The sequence below is a fragment of the Danio aesculapii genome, chromosome 11, assembly GCF_903798145.1.
Source record: "Danio aesculapii chromosome 11, fDanAes4.1, whole genome shotgun sequence".
Lineage (NCBI taxonomy): Eukaryota > Metazoa > Chordata > Actinopteri > Cypriniformes > Danionidae > Danio > Danio aesculapii.
Genome location: NC_079445.1, coordinates 35024126 through 35044752, shown reverse-complemented (window position 1 = coordinate 35044752; position 20627 = coordinate 35024126). Strand labels below are relative to the sequence as shown.

Genomic DNA, 20627 nt, shown 5'->3' with positions numbered 1-20627 from the left:
GGCTAAAAATTGAAGACTTCAAGGGCAACACATACACTCAATATACAAATACACTTCATTGAACATGTACACAATGACGTCACCTATTTATTGTGTAACTGCAGGTTGACTGTGCTTAAATATAATAACTTTTTAACTGTTAAAAGCTGTTAGTTACTAGTTAATTATTTAAAGTTATTAGTAAATAATAAAGTTATGGTAAATAATAACCTTAACTTATCAGATTTTGATTGTAATGCAATAATGTACACCTTTTGTAAAGCTGCTTTGAAACAGTAATTATGTGAAAAGCACTATACAAATTTGAATTGAACTGAACTGAAATTTGAAACTTGAATTGAACTGAATACAAATCAGTGGTTCAAATGGATGTGCCCCTAATTAAAAGAATAGGGTCAAAAAGCATCTTCACATTTAAAAAACATATTTTAGTTGTAAGAATACACTAGGTCACCTGACCAATCAGAACACTGTCAACTTTTATGGAGGGAAGGGCTTATTCATTACATTATCATACAGTATGCCCACTTTAAATGCTAAGTTGGTTACACCCTGTTTTTTTTAACACAAAATGAACGTACAGTAGATGTTTATGAATGTTTTCCTTGTCTTGCAGGCTATTTAACCAAATGCATTCAGTTGTACGAGACCACTGTTGTCAGACACGGTCTTATGTTGGTGGGACCATCAGGCTCTGGGAAAACTAAGGTAAACTTCCCCAATGCATAAACCTTCAATACAAAAGTAACAATTTGAATTTTTTTACAAACCTAAATATACAGTTGAAGTCCTCCTGAATTATTAGCACCACCCTGTTTATTTTTTCCCCAATTTCTGTTTAAGGGAAAAAAGATTTTTTCCAACACATTTCTTAACATAATGGTTTTAATAACTCATTTCTAATAGCTGATTTATTTCATCTTTGCCATGATGACAGTAAATAATATTTTACTAGATATTATTCAAGATACTAGCTTCAGCTTAAAGTGACATTTAAAGGCTTAATAGATTAACTAGACAAGTTAGGGTAATTAGGCAAGTCATTGTATAACAGTGGTAGACAATCGAAAATACATTTTGTGTAAGGGGCTAATAATATTGGTCTTAAAATGGTTTACAAAAAAAAATTTAAATCGCTGAAATAAAACAAATAAGACTTTCTCCAGAAGAAAAAATATTATAGGAACTACTGTGAAAATGTCCTTGCTCTGTTAAACATAATTTGGGAAATATTTGAAAACTTCACAGGAGGGCTGCCAATTTTGCCTTTAACTGTAAATATATGCACACTCACATTCTTGTAGTGTTATGAAGTGCTAGCAGCAGCCATGACGGCTCTGAAAGGCCAGCCCTCAGTTAGCGGAGGAGAATATGAGGCTGTACAGACCTATGTGCTTAACCCAAAGTCCATCACCATGGGGCAGCTTTACGGAGAATTCGACCAGCTCACTCACGAATGGTGAGTGTACTCTAGATTTATTGTTTTATCATATGTACAGGTTGTTAAAGTCCACATAAACCAGAAGTTGCAACCATTTTTTTTTTTCGTCATGTGACACAGTTCCTAGAGAAGCGGAATATTAAATGAGAAAACAGTGGGCGTGGCTTGTTTTTTACTGCAATCTGATTGGATGTAGCAAAGTAGGCATTTCATTCTGAAAGATCGGAACAAGACGTTTGGGGAGAGTTAGTACAACCTAACAGACTCCTCCTCCTCACCATTTCTGTTTGTTGTCAAAACTGACAGTTGGAAGGGCGTGGTTAAGTATGTTAGCCACGCCCAATACCTTAGACAGACCTAATCTGAGAGTTGAACTGAAAACAAACAGGAAGTGCATTTTCAGATTTCAATGAAAGATTACAAGGGCATTTTTTTATTCTTATTGACATGCACAGATGAATGTTCACCACAAAACTAGCAATGTGACGTAACAAAATCAGTATGGTCAGTTTTGATTTCATTTGTACTTTAGATGTAACTCACACTATTGTATTACAGGACAGACGGTATACTGTCTTGTCTCATTCGGGATGGAGCTTCATCCATGGAGCAGGAAAAGAAGTGGTACATGTTCGACGGGCCTGTGGATGCAGTGTGGATCGAGAACATGAACACAGTTTTGGATGACAACAAGAAACTGTGTCTGAGTTCTGGAGAGATCATCAAACTCTCTGATGTATGAGAGTTTCTGATATTTGTGTGTATGTGTTGTATCGCCTCATAATTTTTTTGTTTGTTTCTTTGACCCTCAGGCGATGACGATGATGTTCGAGGTGCAGGATTTGGCGGTGGCATCTCCTGCCACAGTTTCTCGCTGCGGCATGGTGTATCTGGAACCTAGCATTCTGGGTTTGACTCCATTCACAGAGTGTTGGCTTCGAACAATCCCTGACATGTTTCGGCCCTACGCAGATCAAATCAACTCGCTCTTTACAAGGTTCTTACAGGTGACTGGTCTTAGAGTGGTTTTGGTTAAATTCTTAAAGTAAAATTAAATAAAAGACAACAGTATGTGAGGCGGCGCAGTGGCACAGTGGATAGCGCTGTCACCTCACAGCAAGAACGTTGTTGGTTCGGGCTTCGGCCGGGTCAGTTGGCATTTCTGTGTGGAGTTTACATGTTCTCCTTGTGTTTGCATGGGTTTCCTCTGGGTGCTCTGGTTTTCCCCACAGTCCAAAGACATGCACTATAGGTGAATTGGGTAAGCTAAATTGTGCATAGTGTACAGTGTTTCCTCAAGGATTTTTTTCCAGCTGTGGCGTCAGACTCTGTTGGGCCTTTTACGCAGATCTACTAACTACCTGTGGTGTTATTTCATTGACAAATGTCGTGAGCGCAGTATTACAATTCGAGATTGTATACATGTAATACGAGCATGTGAATCTCTGTGCTCGAGCACTGATTCCTCTGTTCGTGCACAAAACTTGTGCGCTCTCAAATATACGCTGCTCAAGTGCAGATTTTCTTGTGCGCTCTCAAATAAACGCTGCTGAAGGGCGATTTAGTGTGTTTATGTAACGAGAATGTCTCCAACATTTATTAGATTTGGTAAGAATATTTATGAATGTCTCTAATAGATTTACAGAGCGGCATTAATGCGTCCTGAGGTAAAGTGAAATGGCTATAAACTCCAGCAAGATAAAGTCATTTTATGAAGAGCCATAAACCTTTATCTATAAATAAAATATAATTATGGAAACTGTGTTTGCTGGCCTCACGCATCACGCACGTCAGTCAGTCAGTTAGTCAGCATGTCATCTTAAAGGGTTAAACAAATAATGCACAGCACAACTACGATTACAGAAAAGTTCATGCTGTTATAATTGACTTGCCTTTTAATATGTTTTGGTGCGATTATAACCCGCTATTTTAAAAAAAAACGGCTCATTGTTCTCAATGAGAAGCTGTAATGTAGCCGTGGCGGGATAAATTTTGGTGTGGTGCCCCGCCATGGAAGAATTAAAGTAGCGAAATGGGTGTATGGGTGTTTCCCAGTGATGGGTTGTAACTGGAAGTGCATCCGCTGCGAAAAACATATGCTGGATAAGTTGGCAGTTCATTCAGCTGTGGTGGCCACTGATTAATAAAGGGACTAAGCCAAAATAAAAATTGTGGGGGAAACCGGAGCACCCGGAGGAAACTCAACACAGAAATCCCAATTGACCCAGCCGAGGCTCGAACCAGCGACCTTTTTGCTGTGAGGCGACAATGATACCCACTGCGCCCCTACACCACCCCTAGACAAAAACAACATTTGTAAAAAATTGAAAAAAAATCTAAATTTTATAACTTTTAATGAAAATAATTGTACTAAATATCAACTTATCTTAACATGTATAATCACATAATATGAGTCCCTTACTGTATTATATTTCTTAATATATTAGAGTACAATATGTGAATGCACAGTACTGTATATGTTTGCAAATGTCATTTCATTGATTGTAGGTCATGTCATTACTCACTATTAGTTTATTGTCATACATTAGTATGATGTAATATTTGTCATGTTTTTATTGATTTAATTTCCATTCATTTGAAGTGGATTGTGTAAAAAGTTTCTGAGTAACTGTGTAAAAGGTTAAGGTAAAAGGTTTTTGAGGTGTAGTTATTACATTTATTTCCTTAGGACTCTATCCGATTTGTGAGAGAATCCGTAAAGGAGGTGATCACTTCCATGGACAGCAATCTCACCTGCTCTCTGCTCAAACTACTGGACTGTTTCTTTCAGCCTTTCATCCCACAAGAGGTCAGAGAAATTTTGGAATTAAAGTGGTTATGCTTGCTAAATTTTGCAAAGTTAACTGTTTTTAATGTGTGTGTGTGTGTGTGTGTGTGTGTGTGTGTGTGTGTGTGTGTGTGTGTGTGTGTGTGTGTGTGTGTGTGTGTGTGTGTGTGTGTGTGTGTGTGTGTGTGTGTGTGTGTGTGTGTGTGTGTGTGTGTGTGTGTACTGTATGCGTGTGTGTTTAGGGCAAGAAGCCTCATTCCCAGGAGAAACTATCTCTGCTGCAGGAGCTGATTGAGCCCTGGTTTATCTTTGCTCTCATATGGAGTGTTGGAGCTACAGGAGATGCCAACAGCTGCCAGCGTTTCAGTGCCTGGCTAAGGGGCAAGATGGTCGAAGAAAAGGTCAATACCCGCATAAATTTACAGTATCAGAAGGCTCGGTGCCACCAGCAATGATTTACATGCTGTAGACAATTAAACAGAAGTGCCAGAAAGTGTTGATTTCATTATTTGTTATTGTTCTTATGTAAGTTTATTTATTCAGAGTGAGAAGTTGAATTTGGCAAACCTTATTTGTGTGTGTGTTTCAGGTCCAACTTTGTTTCCCAGAGGAGGGAGCAGTGTATGATTACAATTTGGATGATGCAGGAATAAGTTGTTTTGATGATGAGGATGAGGAGGGTAAAGAGAGGAAGGTGAGAGAATGTTTTCTGGAACATTTTTAAAAAGTAATTTTGGTTGATATAAATGAACACATTTTTAAATGTTAAAATAAACACATGAACTTGCACTACCTGACGAAAGTCTTGTCGTCAGTCCCAGTTGTAAGAGCAACAAATAATACTTTGACTTCTAGTTGATTATTTGGAAAAGTGGCAGAAGTCAGATGAATCACCTGTTGAACTGAATCCCAATCATCACAAATACTGCAGAAGACCTATTGGAACCAGCATTGACTGGACCCAAGATTCTCATAGAAATCAGTCAAGTTTGGTGAAGGAAAAATCATGGTTTGGGGTTGCAGTCAGTATGGGGGAGTGTGAGAGATCTGCAGAGTGGATGGCAACATCAACAGCCTAAGACATTTGTGCTGCCCATTATATTACAAACCACAGGAAAGGGCAGATTTTTCAGCAGGATAGCGCTCCTTCTCATACTTTAGCCTCCACATCATGAAAGCAAAGAAGGTCAAGGTGCTCCAGGATAGGCCAGCCCAGTCACCAGGCATGAACATCATTGAGCATGTCTGGGGTACAATGAAGGAGGAGGCACTGAAGATGAATCCAAAGAATCTTGATGAACTCTGGGAGTCCTGCAAGAAAGCTTTCTTTGCCATTCCAGATGACTTTATTAATAAGTGATTTGAGTCATTGCAGAGATGTACTGTATGGATGAAGTTTTCCAACCTCATGGGAGTCATACACACTATTCATTCTTTTTCCATGGCACCATGACTTTATAATCTTTACTGTACATTAGCTTATTAAGTGACAAGACTTTTGTCTAAGCAAAGTCAGACCTTACTGTTCTAATTAAAGAATTAAAAATCAAGGCATGATTATTTATATTATTTATAATCAAGGATATTTTATTTAGGTAAAATAAAGCATAATCTAGAGGCCTTTGCTTTTCATATGAGCCACTTTTGATACCAAATGATAAACTAGAAGTCAAGTTATTATTTGTGATCCCAAAACTTGGATAGGCTACACGACTTTTGTCAGGTAGTGTATAATTTCTTCATGTTTTTGTCTTCATTGTTTTCTTTAAAAGAAAAATTAAATAAAATGAATTCAGGTTATGTCTAAAACAGTAAAAGAAAATCTGTTAGTGTGTGTTTAAAGCAATATTTTCATTTCACTTTTGATTTGAGTGTATTATTTTTCTCCTGTTCCTAAACATAAGCTAAAATTGATACATTTTTCAGAAAACAAGACTTAAAGTGGACCTATTATGCAAAAAGTTTTCACTTTTATAAGGGGTTTAAATACAGTTGTGTGGTAAAAGTGTGTGAATATAGCCAGCCTCTACTGGTAAAAATGTATTCAGTTTTTTTATAATCACACTTGATAAAAACAGTCTGCAGAAACACTTTGACATTCTCCCATTGTATGTGGCATCAGAACAGAAAAGCCCGCCCATTAAGTAATCTCTCCCTCATTAGCATAGGGCGTTAGTCTTGTTTTTGAATCTGCCACTATGCTGACACGTAGGCATTTGTAGCTCTGCCCTCTTTTAAAAAGAACACAATCTCATTTGAATTTAAAGCAACAGTCAACAAAATGACACAATTAGGATCAAAGGGGCAAGTTTCAAAGAGTGGTAAAACATTATGTGTGCAGTATTCTGAGCTGAAATTTCACATACACACTCTTGGGACATCAGAGACTTACTTTAAATCTTTTAAAAAGGAGCCCCCTTTAATGTGTAATGATTTAGGAATGCAAAGCTAAAAGACAATAACACTACAGAAAACATTTTTTTGAAGTGCATTAATTTGATTATTCATATATCTCAGGTACAGTGGGTCAGTTGGATGAAATATGCCCAGGAAGTGGTCATCACCCCTGAAACAAGATACTCAGACATCATTGTGCCCACAATCGACACTGTTCGCATGTCTTTCCTGATAGACATGCTGCTTTCCAATAAGAAGCCTGTAGGTCATTCAACATACAGTCAACATAATGCCTTTCATATGCACTGCTAAGCTCACATCCTTCTCTAATTTGTCAGGTCTTATGCATTGGGCCTACCGGTACAGGAAAGACCCTGACCATATCAGACAAGCTTCTGAAAAATATGCCTGCTGAATACATAACTCACTTCCTAATGTTCTCAGCTCGTACTTCCGCCAACCAGACACAAGACTATATTGACAGCAAACTTGACAGGAGGTTTTTGTTTCCTAATCAGTCTTTTAATTAACTGTACTTATTGTTTTGAACATCAAATTTAGAATGTGCATGTGTTACAGGCGTAAAGGTGTGTTCGGGCCTCCCCTGGGAAAATATTTCATCTTCTTCATCGATGATCTGAACATGCCCATGCTGGAGACATATGGAGCTCAGCCTCCCATTGAACTCCTGCGCCAGTGGATGGATCATGGAGGCTGGTATGACAGGAAACAGATAGGTGTGTTTAACAAGAATGAACATTTTGAAAGCATTTTTAAACACACACTACTGGTCAAAAGTTTGGGGTCAGTCAAAAAATATGGCCGATACTGATAACCGATATAAAGGCCAATAAATACAAATATTGGTATGTATTTTTCAGAGAATGGCTACAAAATGCAAATAAATGCAATGGACAATTAATTTTATTTTAAAAACTTAACTGCTTTTTTTGTCACTGGTTCTTATTTTTTCTTTTATTTATGTATTTATTGTATTTCATAGTTTTTAATCAATTTATGCATAATTTCTGGACATTTTTGTTTTTTGTTTGTTGTTATAAAACAGTGTTACGCTACCTTTATTTAACAAGAATAAACATTTTGAAAGCATTTTTAAACACTACCTACTGTTCATAAGTTTGGTTTCAGTCTAAATTTTGGCTGATACCGACAACCGATAAATCAATCTTTATATTTTCCTTATAAGCCGATAACTGATACATACATATGCATATATATATATATAGGCCGATAAATGCAGATAGTTTCAGAGAATATCTACAAAATGCAAACAAATACAGTAGACAATTTATTTAATTTTAAAAACTGTTTTTTTTTTTTTGTTACTAGCTCTTATTTTTTATTTATGTGTGTATGTATTGTATTTCATATATTTAAATCAAATTATGCATCATTTCTGGACATTGTTCTTTTTTTATTGTTATTATCAATAACCACTGTAGTTCTACCTTTATTTAGCATCAATATGACAAATGATTTTACAAAATTTGGGTGGGTCTGTTTATTGGAATTTATTTTGTTTTGCTAATTGTTGAAAAAAAAATCCTGATATTTATTGTAACTTTTGAATCCAACATAATGTTATATAAATTCCCGATAAACATACTTATTAAAAAAATACATAGCTGCAAAAATACATCAAATATCTTGTTTCCAAAAAAAAATAATAATACGTTTAAAGTCTCTTTTCACAGTGAAAATCTCCCACAAAGCCTCTTGAATTAATTCATCTGAAGTGGATCATCCAGCAGAAATAATCTATAATTTATGAACAGATGATTTATTTAATTACTTGGCTGAAAATAGCAACGTTAAAATATGTGCTATTTGGCCCATACCAATATGAAAGCTAATACATTGTTTATCACAATAAATAAAAAAGTTTTTAAGTTAATGTGTTAGGAAAGGAGATCAAATGTGACAATAAATACCAAATCAGCAAAGTAGAATGATTTTTGACAATGAAGATGTTCAAAGGAACATATCAAAATGTATTCAAATTCTTTTTTTATACTATATTAATACTTCACAATATTACTGTTATACAAATGCAGCCTTGATGAGCAAGAGTTATCTTTTCTATCAATCCTAAACCTTTCTAAAATCCTCTTCAGGTACATTTAAAAACCTTGTTGACATAAACTTCGCCTGTGCAATGGGCCCCCCCGGCGGAGGCAGGAATCCCATCACTCAACGCTTCACACGCCACTTCAACTTCCTGTCATTTACCGAGATGGAGGACGCCAGCAAGGGGAAGATCTTCTCCACCATCCTGAGCAGCTGGATGCGTGAGTGCCAGTAAACATACGGGCATCTAGAGATCAGTGTGGGTTTTTAGCAAGTAACACCTGTCAGATGATATCATAGCATTTTAAATGGAAATGTTTTCGATTGTTTTTAAACAGGGAGAGACACAAAAAGAAGACAGATGTAAAAATGATATACACTTTCTATGAAATATGCATGTAAAATGCTGTATACAGATATTCTTAATACATTCACAATCACTTAATGACCTTATAACATGTTGTATCTGATTAATAGCATAACAACAGTTAAACTATTAGTTAAAGTATTTTTAATGCTTTATAGTACATGCCAGTGTTAGATTTAATAAAAATACATTTTGAATATATTCTTCCTCTGTTCCTTTTCACATAGTTTGATTTTAACTGAAAGGAAGTGTCATATAATCACTTCCTGGTGTCTTATGCACAGTATTATTACTGTTATGAATATTCTTGAGAATATAAACACATTTCATTTTATTTACAATAAATATCGTGTATTTAAAACAAAACATTTATCAGATTTTGTAAAAGAGAAAATAGCAATATAAATAGAGAAAATAGACATATAACAGTACAAAATTGATAAAAAAAAATAAAAAGACCACACTATAACTCACATATTGTACAACAAACAATATATGATGTGCATAAACAGTATCTGATGTGCATTAATGTTTACAAATTAAGGTCAGTATTGAAAGATTCTTGCTATTTAATACATAAATAATATCCCGAATGCATTATAAAACCACTGTTAACGGTTTTTGTAAATTACACATTATTTATCTGTAATATGAACTGTATTTTACTGTAGGACAGTTATGCGGTATGTTACTGTATTTTAAAGATACATTGTGAAAATTACTGTATATTCTAGAGTAAAGATATACAATACAATTCTGTAAATGCATAAATAGCAAGATAAGTAATGCTGTAAATGTCAATACAGTATTTTTTGCTGTAATTGATTTACAGTAGGTTGTTGGTAGGGCCAGACAGAATCTACGGACATTTTTTGCTATTTCTGCTGAGAATTTTGTAAAAAATCTGCAGATTTATGCGGAATGATTTTAGGAATATCATAACTACAAACTTAATATATGAAATAAAAAATTCATTCAAATAATCATTCAAATCATTTAAAGTTTACAATGCAAATCCAATTAGATTCACTTATTTGGTAAACAAAGCAAGTCTCTCATATAATTTATCTACTAAATAACAGAAAATATTACTTTACAATCTGTATTGTAAATAAATCATACAAACATGTTAATATTACTATCATTATGTCACAATAATATTAGTGAAATGAATGTACTAACAATAAATATAAATTTTCACACATTTACACAAGTAAATACATAGACTCATTGACAGGTTAAAAATCAGCAGAAATCTGCGGATTTCTGCACGTGCAGATTCCGTGTGGGCCTAGTTACTGGTAAACTGCTGCCAGTAAGTTACCCTAGATTCCACAGGAAATTGTTAACAATGTACAGACTTCATAGACCTCAAGTTTTAGAGATATTAAAGCACTTAATGCCACATTTATTAATGTATTGCAGAATGACTCAAAGTTTGATGTTTGAGTTTGAGCTTATATTGTTGTTTATGTAACTCAAGAGAAACTCAAGCTCATTTTCTTTCTTTGATTTCTAGAGAAAATTCCAGAAATGAAACCATTCTGCAAGCCACTTGTAGATGCTACTATCAGGGTTTACTCCACTATTACATCCACTCTCCTACCCACACCTGCCAAATCTCACTATACTTTCAACCTCAGGGACCTCTCCAAAGTCTTCCAGGGCATCCTGATGGCAGAGGCTGGAAAAATAGAGGTACCACCATTGATAAAGCTCAGTTTATTTTTGGATTTTTTAATGCGTAATCTATTCATCAAAAGACAAGAAATACAGCGTCAGACACCAGTCCCAACTCAAATGAAATATATACAAGTTTGGCAGCCCGTTGATGTAAAAATAGCTGTAAGTTCAAAAACAAATAACAGGGTGTCTGCGGGGTCTTAAAGCTTTAAAATGTCTTAACTTTCAACTAAATTTTAGGCCTTAAAATTAATTGTAATGTCGTGTTGTAGGTCTTAAACAGGTGTGAATTTATGTTCTACTGTATGTCCATGCAAATCCATTTACCAATATGGTTTAATTATGTTGCTTATGTTAACATTTGTTTAAAAGTTCTTATATTTATAGCTACCTGTTGGGGACTATGACCTGGACAGGCTGTTGTGCATACATTTGGCTTACTATATTTTTTAAATGTGTCACTTTTTTTAAATGGAAATATTGTGGAGGAAAAAAAAGTGTCTGTATACAGTTAGTTTGCTTGTTTTGACACGATATTTCAAGTATGTGGCTAAGAAATAACTATTTAAAATCCCAAACCTATAAGATATAGGTTATAAGATGTAGCTATAGGAACTTTTTTTGTATTTAACCCTGTAAAAGTCTGAAATTGGATTCATAATGATTTTAAAATGTCTTAAAAAGTCTTAAATCTGACTTGATGAAACCTGCAGAAATCATGAAATAAGGGCATGAAGAAATCAGGCAAATATACTATTAGGAATGTATTGTCCAGAGGTCTCAAATGAAGTGCAGAAAGTGACAAGGAATGCAAAACATTATCGAGATGAACTCTTTATCACTGCCATATTTTCAATAACACACATGCACACATTTAAAAGGCTCATTAACGTAATCATTACAATATCCAAGACTTTTAATATCAACACTGCATTCAATCATTCCCATTATCACATAAATTCACATGATTATATAACGTAGATTACAACAATATTAACATTTTTTGTAAATGTTAATAGGTTTTGTTTCAATTTTTGTTTTATATGAATTGGTGGTTTCACATTTCGATAAACATGAATCAGAGAACTTGTTATTATGTCTTCATTTTATTTTGTCTTTAATTAAGTGATGTTTTTCAGTCATTGTGCATTTATTGTATCTTTTTATGAAATGTAATGGTTACACTTCAAGAAAAAGGTTGTATTAGTTAATGTTAGTTAATGCATTTAATAACATGAACAAACAATGAGCAATGCATTTATTACAGTATTTGTTCATGTTAGTTAATGTTAGTTAATAAAAATACAGATGTTCATGGTTAGTTCATGTTAACTCATGGTGCATAAACAGTAAATGTAATATAAATGTTAACCATCTTAAATTTGGATTTTAATATGTTAGTAAATGTTGTACTACTGTATGATGAATAAATGCTGTATCAGTGTTGTTCTTATTAGTTCATCTTAGTAAATACATTAACTAATGAAATCTTTATGTCACCAATGAAACAATATGGAATATTGAGAAATATGGCACTGAAGTAGCATCAATCCTGAAAACGCATTGTATTACTGAAAACCCCCCACTTTTTGCACCTTATTTTGTGACTTTTGGATAATAAAATATTTATTTTCCAACCTTTTTTGTGCATTGCAAGAAATGCTTTTCTTACTTCGATTTTTTTGTCTTGTTTCTAGTCCAAATATACAAAAAAATCTTCAATCAAGAAGCATTTTTTACACTAGCAAAGAATATTGTTTGTTTTAAGAAATAATTTGCCAAAATTAAACGAGTTAAGCAAAATAATCTTATGCAAAAAGAAAAAAATATATTTTGCTTACCACATTGGATTATTATTTAGCTTCTTTTAAGGAAAAACTCACTTAATTGTGGTGTATTATTTCTTAAAACAAGACAGTATTTTTGCTCTAGAAAATGCTTCTTAATCTAATGCTTTTAAATAAATAAATGCACTGCAAAAATCCTTTTTTTACTTCGATTTTTTTTATATTTAATCTGTAATTAAAATGTTTTGTGTCATGTCTGTTTGCACAGAATAAAATACACCTTCTGCAGCTTTGGTATCATGAGAGCTGCAGGGTTTTCCAGGATCGACTGGTCAGTGAAGAGGACAGGGGTTGGTTTGACCAGCTCCTCCAAAACCATATAGTGGAGTTTGGGTGTAAGATTGAGGAGGTGGTCCCGTATCAGCCCATTCTCTATGGGGACTTCATGTTTCCTGGTGCTGTAAAGGTTTACCAGCTTATTGAAGATAGAGAGAAGGTAAAGGAGGCTCAATTCAATGCGTGTTAGTGGTGCCTGGTGTAGACATGAGTGATATCTCAAATTGTGCAGATGCCATTATATTTTACATTTACATATAGTCATTTAGTAGATGCTTTTGTCCAAAGTGACTTACAATTGAGAAGACATTCAGCGATTCAACAAAAAGATTCAACTTGAATTTTTCCATTATTTCTAAACATGGTCTAATATTAGGTAAAATTGATGAAGCAGTAATAATGAGAATATAAAAAAGTGTTGCTCATTAGTTTAACAGATTCTATTTTTTATTATTTATTATATATATATATATATATATATATATATATATATATATATATATATATATATATATATATATATATATATATATATATATATATATATATATATATAAATATAAATAGTATCTGTATATATGTGTGTATACAGTTGAAGTCAGAATTATTAGCCCCCCTTTGATTTTTTTTCTTTTCTTTTTTTAAAATTTCCCAAATGATGTTTAACAGAGCAAGGACGTTTTCACAGTATGTCTAACAATGTTTTTTCTTCTGGAGAAAGTCTTATTTGTTTTATTTCGGCCAGAATAAAAGCAGTTTTTAATTTTTTTATGGCCAAAATTATTAGCCCCTTTTACTAGTTTTTTGGATAGACCTTAGGCAAGTTATTGTATAACAATGGATTGTTCTGTAGACTGTGTACTCAATATGGTTTATCATGATTATCACATTGCAAAAGCAGTATTGTAATTACAGTAAATAAATTTGTACTGCGATGTACAGCACTGTGATATTTTGCAATTTTAAATTCAAGATTTTAGATTCAATATTTTTTTGTAACAAAGTTACATATATACATGTATTATTATGATTTTATTATTATTATTATTTTATGTTTGTGGTTTTGTTTATTTAATACTTTAAATGCATTTTTGTCAAGTCACTTATAACATGCATTTGAAAATGTAACGTGCACCAAAAATCTTACAAGTTTGTAAAGAGATCTAAGTTTGTAAAGAGATTGTTTTTTTAAATCAACAAAAGAGAAGCATTTCAGAAGAGATTTTAGACAAAATTAAAGCTGTATGGTTTAACATTTCTAGTAAAATAAAATAAATAAAAATGTAAATTGTAAAAATTGTACTGTGGATATGGAAAATGTTAGTTTAAGTTCCTTTTAATAAAGTGATCTAAATTAAAGCTATATGGTTTAACATTTCTAGTACAATTTTATTTTGTACTGTTCTTGTATAATAATACCAATAAGAGTGATATATATTTTTTTAATTTAAAGGTAAACGGGTAAAAATGTTTACTGTAGATGTGACAAAATGTTTGTTACTTTTAATGTTTTAGTTCCTTTTAATAAAGGGATCGAAATAAAAAATTTCAAGCCTTTTGCAATGGAATTTTTGCATTACTCTTCATTTAGGCAGGTACAATTGAAGTCATAATTATTAGACCTCCTGAATTATTAGCCCCCCTGTATATTTTTTCCCCAATTTCTGTTTAACGCAAACAAGATTTTCTAATCATAATAGTTTTTATAACTCATTTCTAATAACTAATTTATTTTATCTTTGTCATGATGACAGTAAATAATATTTTACTAGATATTTTTAAGATACTAGTATTTAGCTTGAAGTTACATTTAAAGGCTTAACTATGTTAATTAGGCTAACTACTGTAGATAAGTTAGGGTAATTAGGCAAGTCATTGTATAACAGTGGTTTGTTCTGTAGACTCTCTAAAAAAATATTTCTCAAGGAGACTAAAAATATTGACCTTAAAATGGTTTTTAAAAAATTAAAAACTGCTTTTATTCTAGCCAAAATAAAACAAATAATACTTTCTCCAGAAGAAAAAATATTATAGGAAATACTGTGAAAAATTCCTTGCTCTGTTAAACAGCATTTGGGAAATATTTGAAGAAGAAAAAAAAAAATCACAGGAGGGCGAATAATTTTGACTTCAACTGTATATTGCAGAGTATGTATTCTTTTTAAATCATATGCCACTTTGAAGTTTTGTTCTTTATCTGCCTCATACAGCTGGCCCATGTGATGGAAGAGTACATGGATGATTATAACCAGACCAGCACCTCTAAAATGAAGCTGGTGCTTTTCATGGACGCCATACAGCATGTGTGTCGTATCAGCCGTATCCTGCGCCAGCCCCTCGGGAACGCTTTGCTGTTAGGCGTCGGTGGCAGTGGACGCCAGTCTCTTACCAGGCTTGCCACACACATGTAAGAGCTTCTGAAGCGTTTATTGTGCTGAACCCTAAAAAATATAATTAGCGTTACTAACTAGAGTCCGTTCAATAAGGCTTCATTTGATCAAAACAGAAGTCATACTGGGCTATTTAATTGGAGCTCTAACCGTTTTGACATCAATACTTTTGTCAAAGTGATTCTTGCCTGTAATCATTTTGCTTTGCCACCCATGTTGAACATGAAAGAATTATTATGTCATGCCTGGAACACATGCAAACAAAATTCAATATCTGAACACATCTAATAAATCGTTACATGTAATACGAATCATTTTAGATCAGATATTTACATACATACATACAATGATTTTTCATATTAATTGGTGCAATGTGTTGTTTAAAGTGACACTATATATAAATACTCCCTATATTTATTCTTTTTAAACTTCAGTTCAATCTTTTCATCGTTGGACCACAAAGAAATTATTACAGTGAGCCTGCCATTATTTACCACCATCAGTCAAAAGAGAAACACCCACCTCATTGAAGTCCCATAGAAACATATTGAACAGTCATTCATTTATATAGAAACCAGGCGTCAGTGATACACCAAATAAAAAGACTGACACACATTTTGTCTTTGTGACTGACCTTGTATTATCAGAGTTGAGTATGAGTGCTTCCAGATTGAACTCTCCAAAAACTATGGCCTCCTGGAGTGGAGAGAGGACATCAAGAGCATCATGCTAAAGGCTGGCATGCAGAATGTGCAAATCACCTTCCTGTTTGTAGATACACAGGTGAGATCACAGATTGTCATTATAGATTATATATATTACAGCGGGGAAAAATAAGTATTGAACACGTCATGTTTTTTCCTGGGAATAATAATTCTAAAGGAGCTGTTGACATGTGTAATAACTTGAATAACAATAATCAGTTATTAACATTACCAGAGAAAAATACTCAAACAAAAGTATTGGTTATCATCTATTAATGTCAGTTAATACATTAAATGTTATTTTAAATGGCTCCAGTGTCATTTATTTCTGTCAGGGCTGAATTGTTAGCATATGTTTAAAATATGATTCTTTGGTACTCAAGTTATTTTCTGTTAAGAACAGTATTTATTCAAAATCCATTGTAATATAATAAAAGTCCTAACCTAACTTTTTAAAATCAATTTGATGCAGTTTTTTATTAACAAAATAATAACTTATTAAAAAAATAAAATGTGCAATTTTGCACTTTCCTGATAGTAGTACAATAGTAAAAGCAGGCCTCAGTAAATTATCATCATTGAGTAAAAGAAGCCATGTAACAAACTTCTCTGATCTAAGGTTAATGGACTTTACAGTCTGTGAGTAAATTATCCTAGAAGATTTATCTGTACCTCATCACTATTGCCAAACACACACACACACTTTTTCAGCAACATCCTACTCAAGTCTTGAACATAAATATTTGTGTGTGTGTGTTTCTTTTCTGGTTTTCAGATTAAGAGTGAATCTTTCCTGGAAGATGTGAACAACATCCTCAACTCAGGCGACGTGCCCAATCTGTACACCTCAGAGGAGCAGGAGCGGATCCTCGCTGCTATGAAACCGGTGGTCCAGGACATGGGCCAGCAGCCCACCAAAGCCAACCTCATGGCTGCTTATGTCAAGAGAGTCCGCAGCAACATCCACACTGTTCTCTGCATGAGGTTAATCTTCATATATTTAGATATTTCAGTGCTACAAATTTATGGTTGCCATATATATATATATATATATATATATATATATATATATATATATATATATATATATATATATATATATATATATATATATATATATATATATATATATATATATATATATATATGTATATATATATGTATGTATGTATGTATATGTTTAGAATGTATGTAAAGAACAATAGCATATAACATTTTATAAACAAAAAATATAGGGGGAGGTAAGTATGAAAAAAATATAAACGTACAAACTACAAGTGCGTGTGGAGCTTTTGTTGTTTAAAGAGACTCTGATACTGGTAATATATAAGCACATTTTAGTGAATAAAACCTTAAAATTAGGTTCACTTTTTTGTCATATGTCAGATAGATCTCAGCATTTTCGGCCATGATGTATACATTAGCATGCAATGTTACAGTTTGTAAACTCTGTTCTCTGTCTCCATCTACAGTCCAGTAGGGGAAGTGTTTCGGGCTCGCCTTAGGCAGTTTCCCTCACTGGTAAACTGCTGCACTATTGACTGGTTCAGTGCTTGGCCACAGGAGGCACTAGAGTCTGTAGCAACATCTTTCCTCAATGAGCTTCCAGAACTGGAGTCCAGTCCTAAAACCATCCAAAGCCTGGTAGGGACAAGTGTGTGAAATGGATCCCAAAACTCAAGATTCGGATCACGTTTTTATGACTTACAGATGAAGTCAGAATTATTAGGCCTCCTGAATTATTAGCCCCCTGGATATTTTCCCCAATATTCTGTTAAACGAAAATGTAAAAAAAAATTCAGCACATTTCAAACATATTTCTAATAACTGATTTCTTTTATCTTTGCCGTGTCGACAGTGCATAATATTTTACTAGAAGCTTTTCAAGATACTACTATTCAGCTTAAAGTGACACCTAAAGGCTTAACTAGGTTAATTAGGCAAGTCATTGTATAACAATTTTTTTTTCTGTAGACAATCGAATAAAAATATTAATTAAGGGGGCTAATAATATTGACCTTAAAATTGCTGCATTTCGTTGCCTTGTACTTGTACATGTGTAATAACAATAAAGTTGAATCTAATCTAATCTAAATTGTTTTAAAAGAAATTAAAATTTTATTCAAGGCAAACTAAAAGAAACAAGACTTTCTCCAGAAGAAAAAATATTATAGGAAATACTGGGAAAAATTCCGTGCGCTGTTTAACCTCATTTGGAAAATATTTGAAAAAGAAAAGAAAATGCACAGGAGGGCGAATAGTTTTGACTTCAACTGTATTTGGTCAATAATATGGAACTCAAAACTCATGGTTCAGATTACATTTCGGTTTTTCAGATGCAAATCAGAACATTTATCACATCAGCAAAAAATGAGATAAAATATAATTTCCTTTCCTTATTTCATTGCAAAAGTTTTTTGTTTTAACAAAAATAACCTTCAGAAACGTATGCTTTAAACAAAAACAAATTCATGTTAATGGCCAAATACAAATTCAAGGATCTGTTTAATACTGTATGTTTTAGAGCATTTAAGTAAATAATATGCCAACTTCTAAATCAATATAAGTTGAATAAATCAATAAGTTACTTGAATAAATGCACTTAACTTATTGATATATATTTTTTGAATTCATTCATTTATAACCATTTGTATCATAAAGCACATCCTGCACTTTATTGTATCATTCATGCTTTTTTCCATTAAAACCTAAACAAATGCAAGCACTTTTGACGACATCTGTTTAATGGTTTATTATGTTTCGAAAGAAAATCTCTGATGTCTGTCTGATGTTGTATTTTTTACTTGTTCAGTACAGATTAACCTAAAAAGTATTGCTATATAATATGTGTACTTTACAGTGCATTAATATGTATGGTATGACTACTTTATTTTTTATGATTCAGTCATTGGTAGTGTTGCTTGAGAGGCTCAGCCATGCCACAAGGCTGTAACATTTTTACCCACCACTGTTCTTATATCATCATTATATTTTATAGTGAAGCCAAAATGCTTTCACACATACTATATTAATTAATTAGGAGGCTTTTTTTTTAAGTTCATCCTCTTCTCGACCAAATGGATTAATATGCCCCATTCACATTAACATGACTGCCTTCTCTGCAAGATTTTTGTAACAACTCATTTACAAAAAAGTATTAGCCTGTTTTGAAAAATGTTCTACTTTAGATAGTTGACATGGTGGCTCAGTGGTTAGCACTGTCGCCTCACAGCAAGAGGGTCCCTGGTTCGAGCACCGACTGGGTCAGTTGGTATTTCTGTGTGGAGTTTGCATGTTCTCCCCGTGTTCGTATGGGTTTCCTCCGGGTGCTTTGATTTCCCTTACAGTCCAAAAACATGCGCTATAGATGAATTGAATAAACTGGCTGTAGTGTATGTCTGTGAATGAGTGTGTATGGATGTTTCCCAGTACTGGGTTGCAGCTGGAAAGGCATCCGCTGTGTAAAACACATGCTGGATAAGTTGGTAGTTGGCTCCGTTGTGGCAACCACTGATGAATAAAGGGACTAAGCTGAAGGAAAATGAATGAATGTTAAACATAAAATCCACAATAAAATAAAAAGCAGGTTATATGTATGCCAATCTGTCAGTCGTTATCCAAACTGATCAACCACAGTTTGTTTTACCCCTACTGTAAATGTGAAATGAGCATAAAAATTCTTTCTCTTTGTACAGGCACTGATGTGTGTTGAAATCCATCAAATGGTGTCTAGGAAGTGTGAGCAATACCTAGCGGAACTTTCCCGCTACAACTCGGTCACACCTAAGAGCTACCTGGAGCTCCTGAGCATATTCTCATCTCTGATTGGCCAGAAGAAGCAGGAGCTTCACAGCGCTCGACAGCGAATGAAAACTGGCCTGGACAAGGTGATTCATGAAATTATCTCTTGTGTTGTTGTTTTTTTTTTTACACAATACTTCCCAGTGGGCACCTTGATGTTAAATCGATTTTAAAAATATGCAAATTGATTTGATGTCAACATCTTGACGTCCATTTGACATAAACATATTGATGCTCTTTTGACCATCAAAATAATGGCACAAAAATCTTATAATCAGTGGTGTAAAGTAACTAATTACAAGTACTCAAATTACTGTGAGTAGTTTTTCTCAGATATTGTAATTTACTGAGTAGTTTTAAAAATGTGTACTTTTACTTTCCCTTGAGTACATTTTTAGTGCTGTATCAGTACTTTTACTCCACTACTTTCCTTCAACCTGCAGTCAATACTTTATTTTTTCATGTCTATTGGGATTAGAAAAATCAGTCCTGTGATTCCTGTCCAATCAAATTGCATATAGAAATAAAGAGGTAAATTGCGTCATAATGAACTACCTCAAGACATGTGCGCTTTATAATTGCAGTAAACTGTTTGGAGGCATTAAAAGTGTCCAGGAAGATGTTCAAAATCTTTACACGCACTGACTCAGAGACTGTTGGGATGCATGTCACTGATGAAAAGATGACGGATGTTTACTGTATGATGACTGAAATGGCCTTAAACACCCAGCAGGCACAAGATGTCAACATAATATCAAATTGACGTGGTACCCCAACGTCAGGGGGACGTTGCATTTTGTTGAAAATGAAAATCAGGTTGACGTTACAACTAAACGTCAGGCCAA

The 20627-nt window shown here is 33.6% G+C and overlaps 1 protein-coding gene across 1 annotated transcript in view; it reads left to right on the top strand.

The window, feature by feature from the left end:
• dnah1 (dynein, axonemal, heavy chain 1) overlaps positions 1 to 20627 on the top strand; it is a 78563-nt gene that overhangs the window by 28420 nt on the left and 29516 nt on the right. Inside the window, exons 33-50 of the mRNA XM_056468594.1 lie at positions 617 to 708; positions 1305 to 1459; positions 2000 to 2177; positions 2254 to 2448; positions 4131 to 4250; positions 4472 to 4630; positions 4819 to 4923; positions 6747 to 6887; positions 6965 to 7125; positions 7206 to 7363; positions 8762 to 8935; positions 10601 to 10779; positions 12820 to 13047; positions 15098 to 15294; positions 15925 to 16060; positions 16757 to 16965; positions 17454 to 17625; positions 19677 to 19868. Coding sequence (XP_056324569.1) covers positions 617 to 708; positions 1305 to 1459; positions 2000 to 2177; positions 2254 to 2448; positions 4131 to 4250; positions 4472 to 4630; positions 4819 to 4923; positions 6747 to 6887; positions 6965 to 7125; positions 7206 to 7363; positions 8762 to 8935; positions 10601 to 10779; positions 12820 to 13047; positions 15098 to 15294; positions 15925 to 16060; positions 16757 to 16965; positions 17454 to 17625; positions 19677 to 19868 — 2951 coding nt within the window. The remainder of the gene's footprint in view (positions 1 to 616; positions 709 to 1304; positions 1460 to 1999; positions 2178 to 2253; positions 2449 to 4130; positions 4251 to 4471; positions 4631 to 4818; positions 4924 to 6746; positions 6888 to 6964; positions 7126 to 7205; positions 7364 to 8761; positions 8936 to 10600; positions 10780 to 12819; positions 13048 to 15097; positions 15295 to 15924; positions 16061 to 16756; positions 16966 to 17453; positions 17626 to 19676; positions 19869 to 20627) is intronic.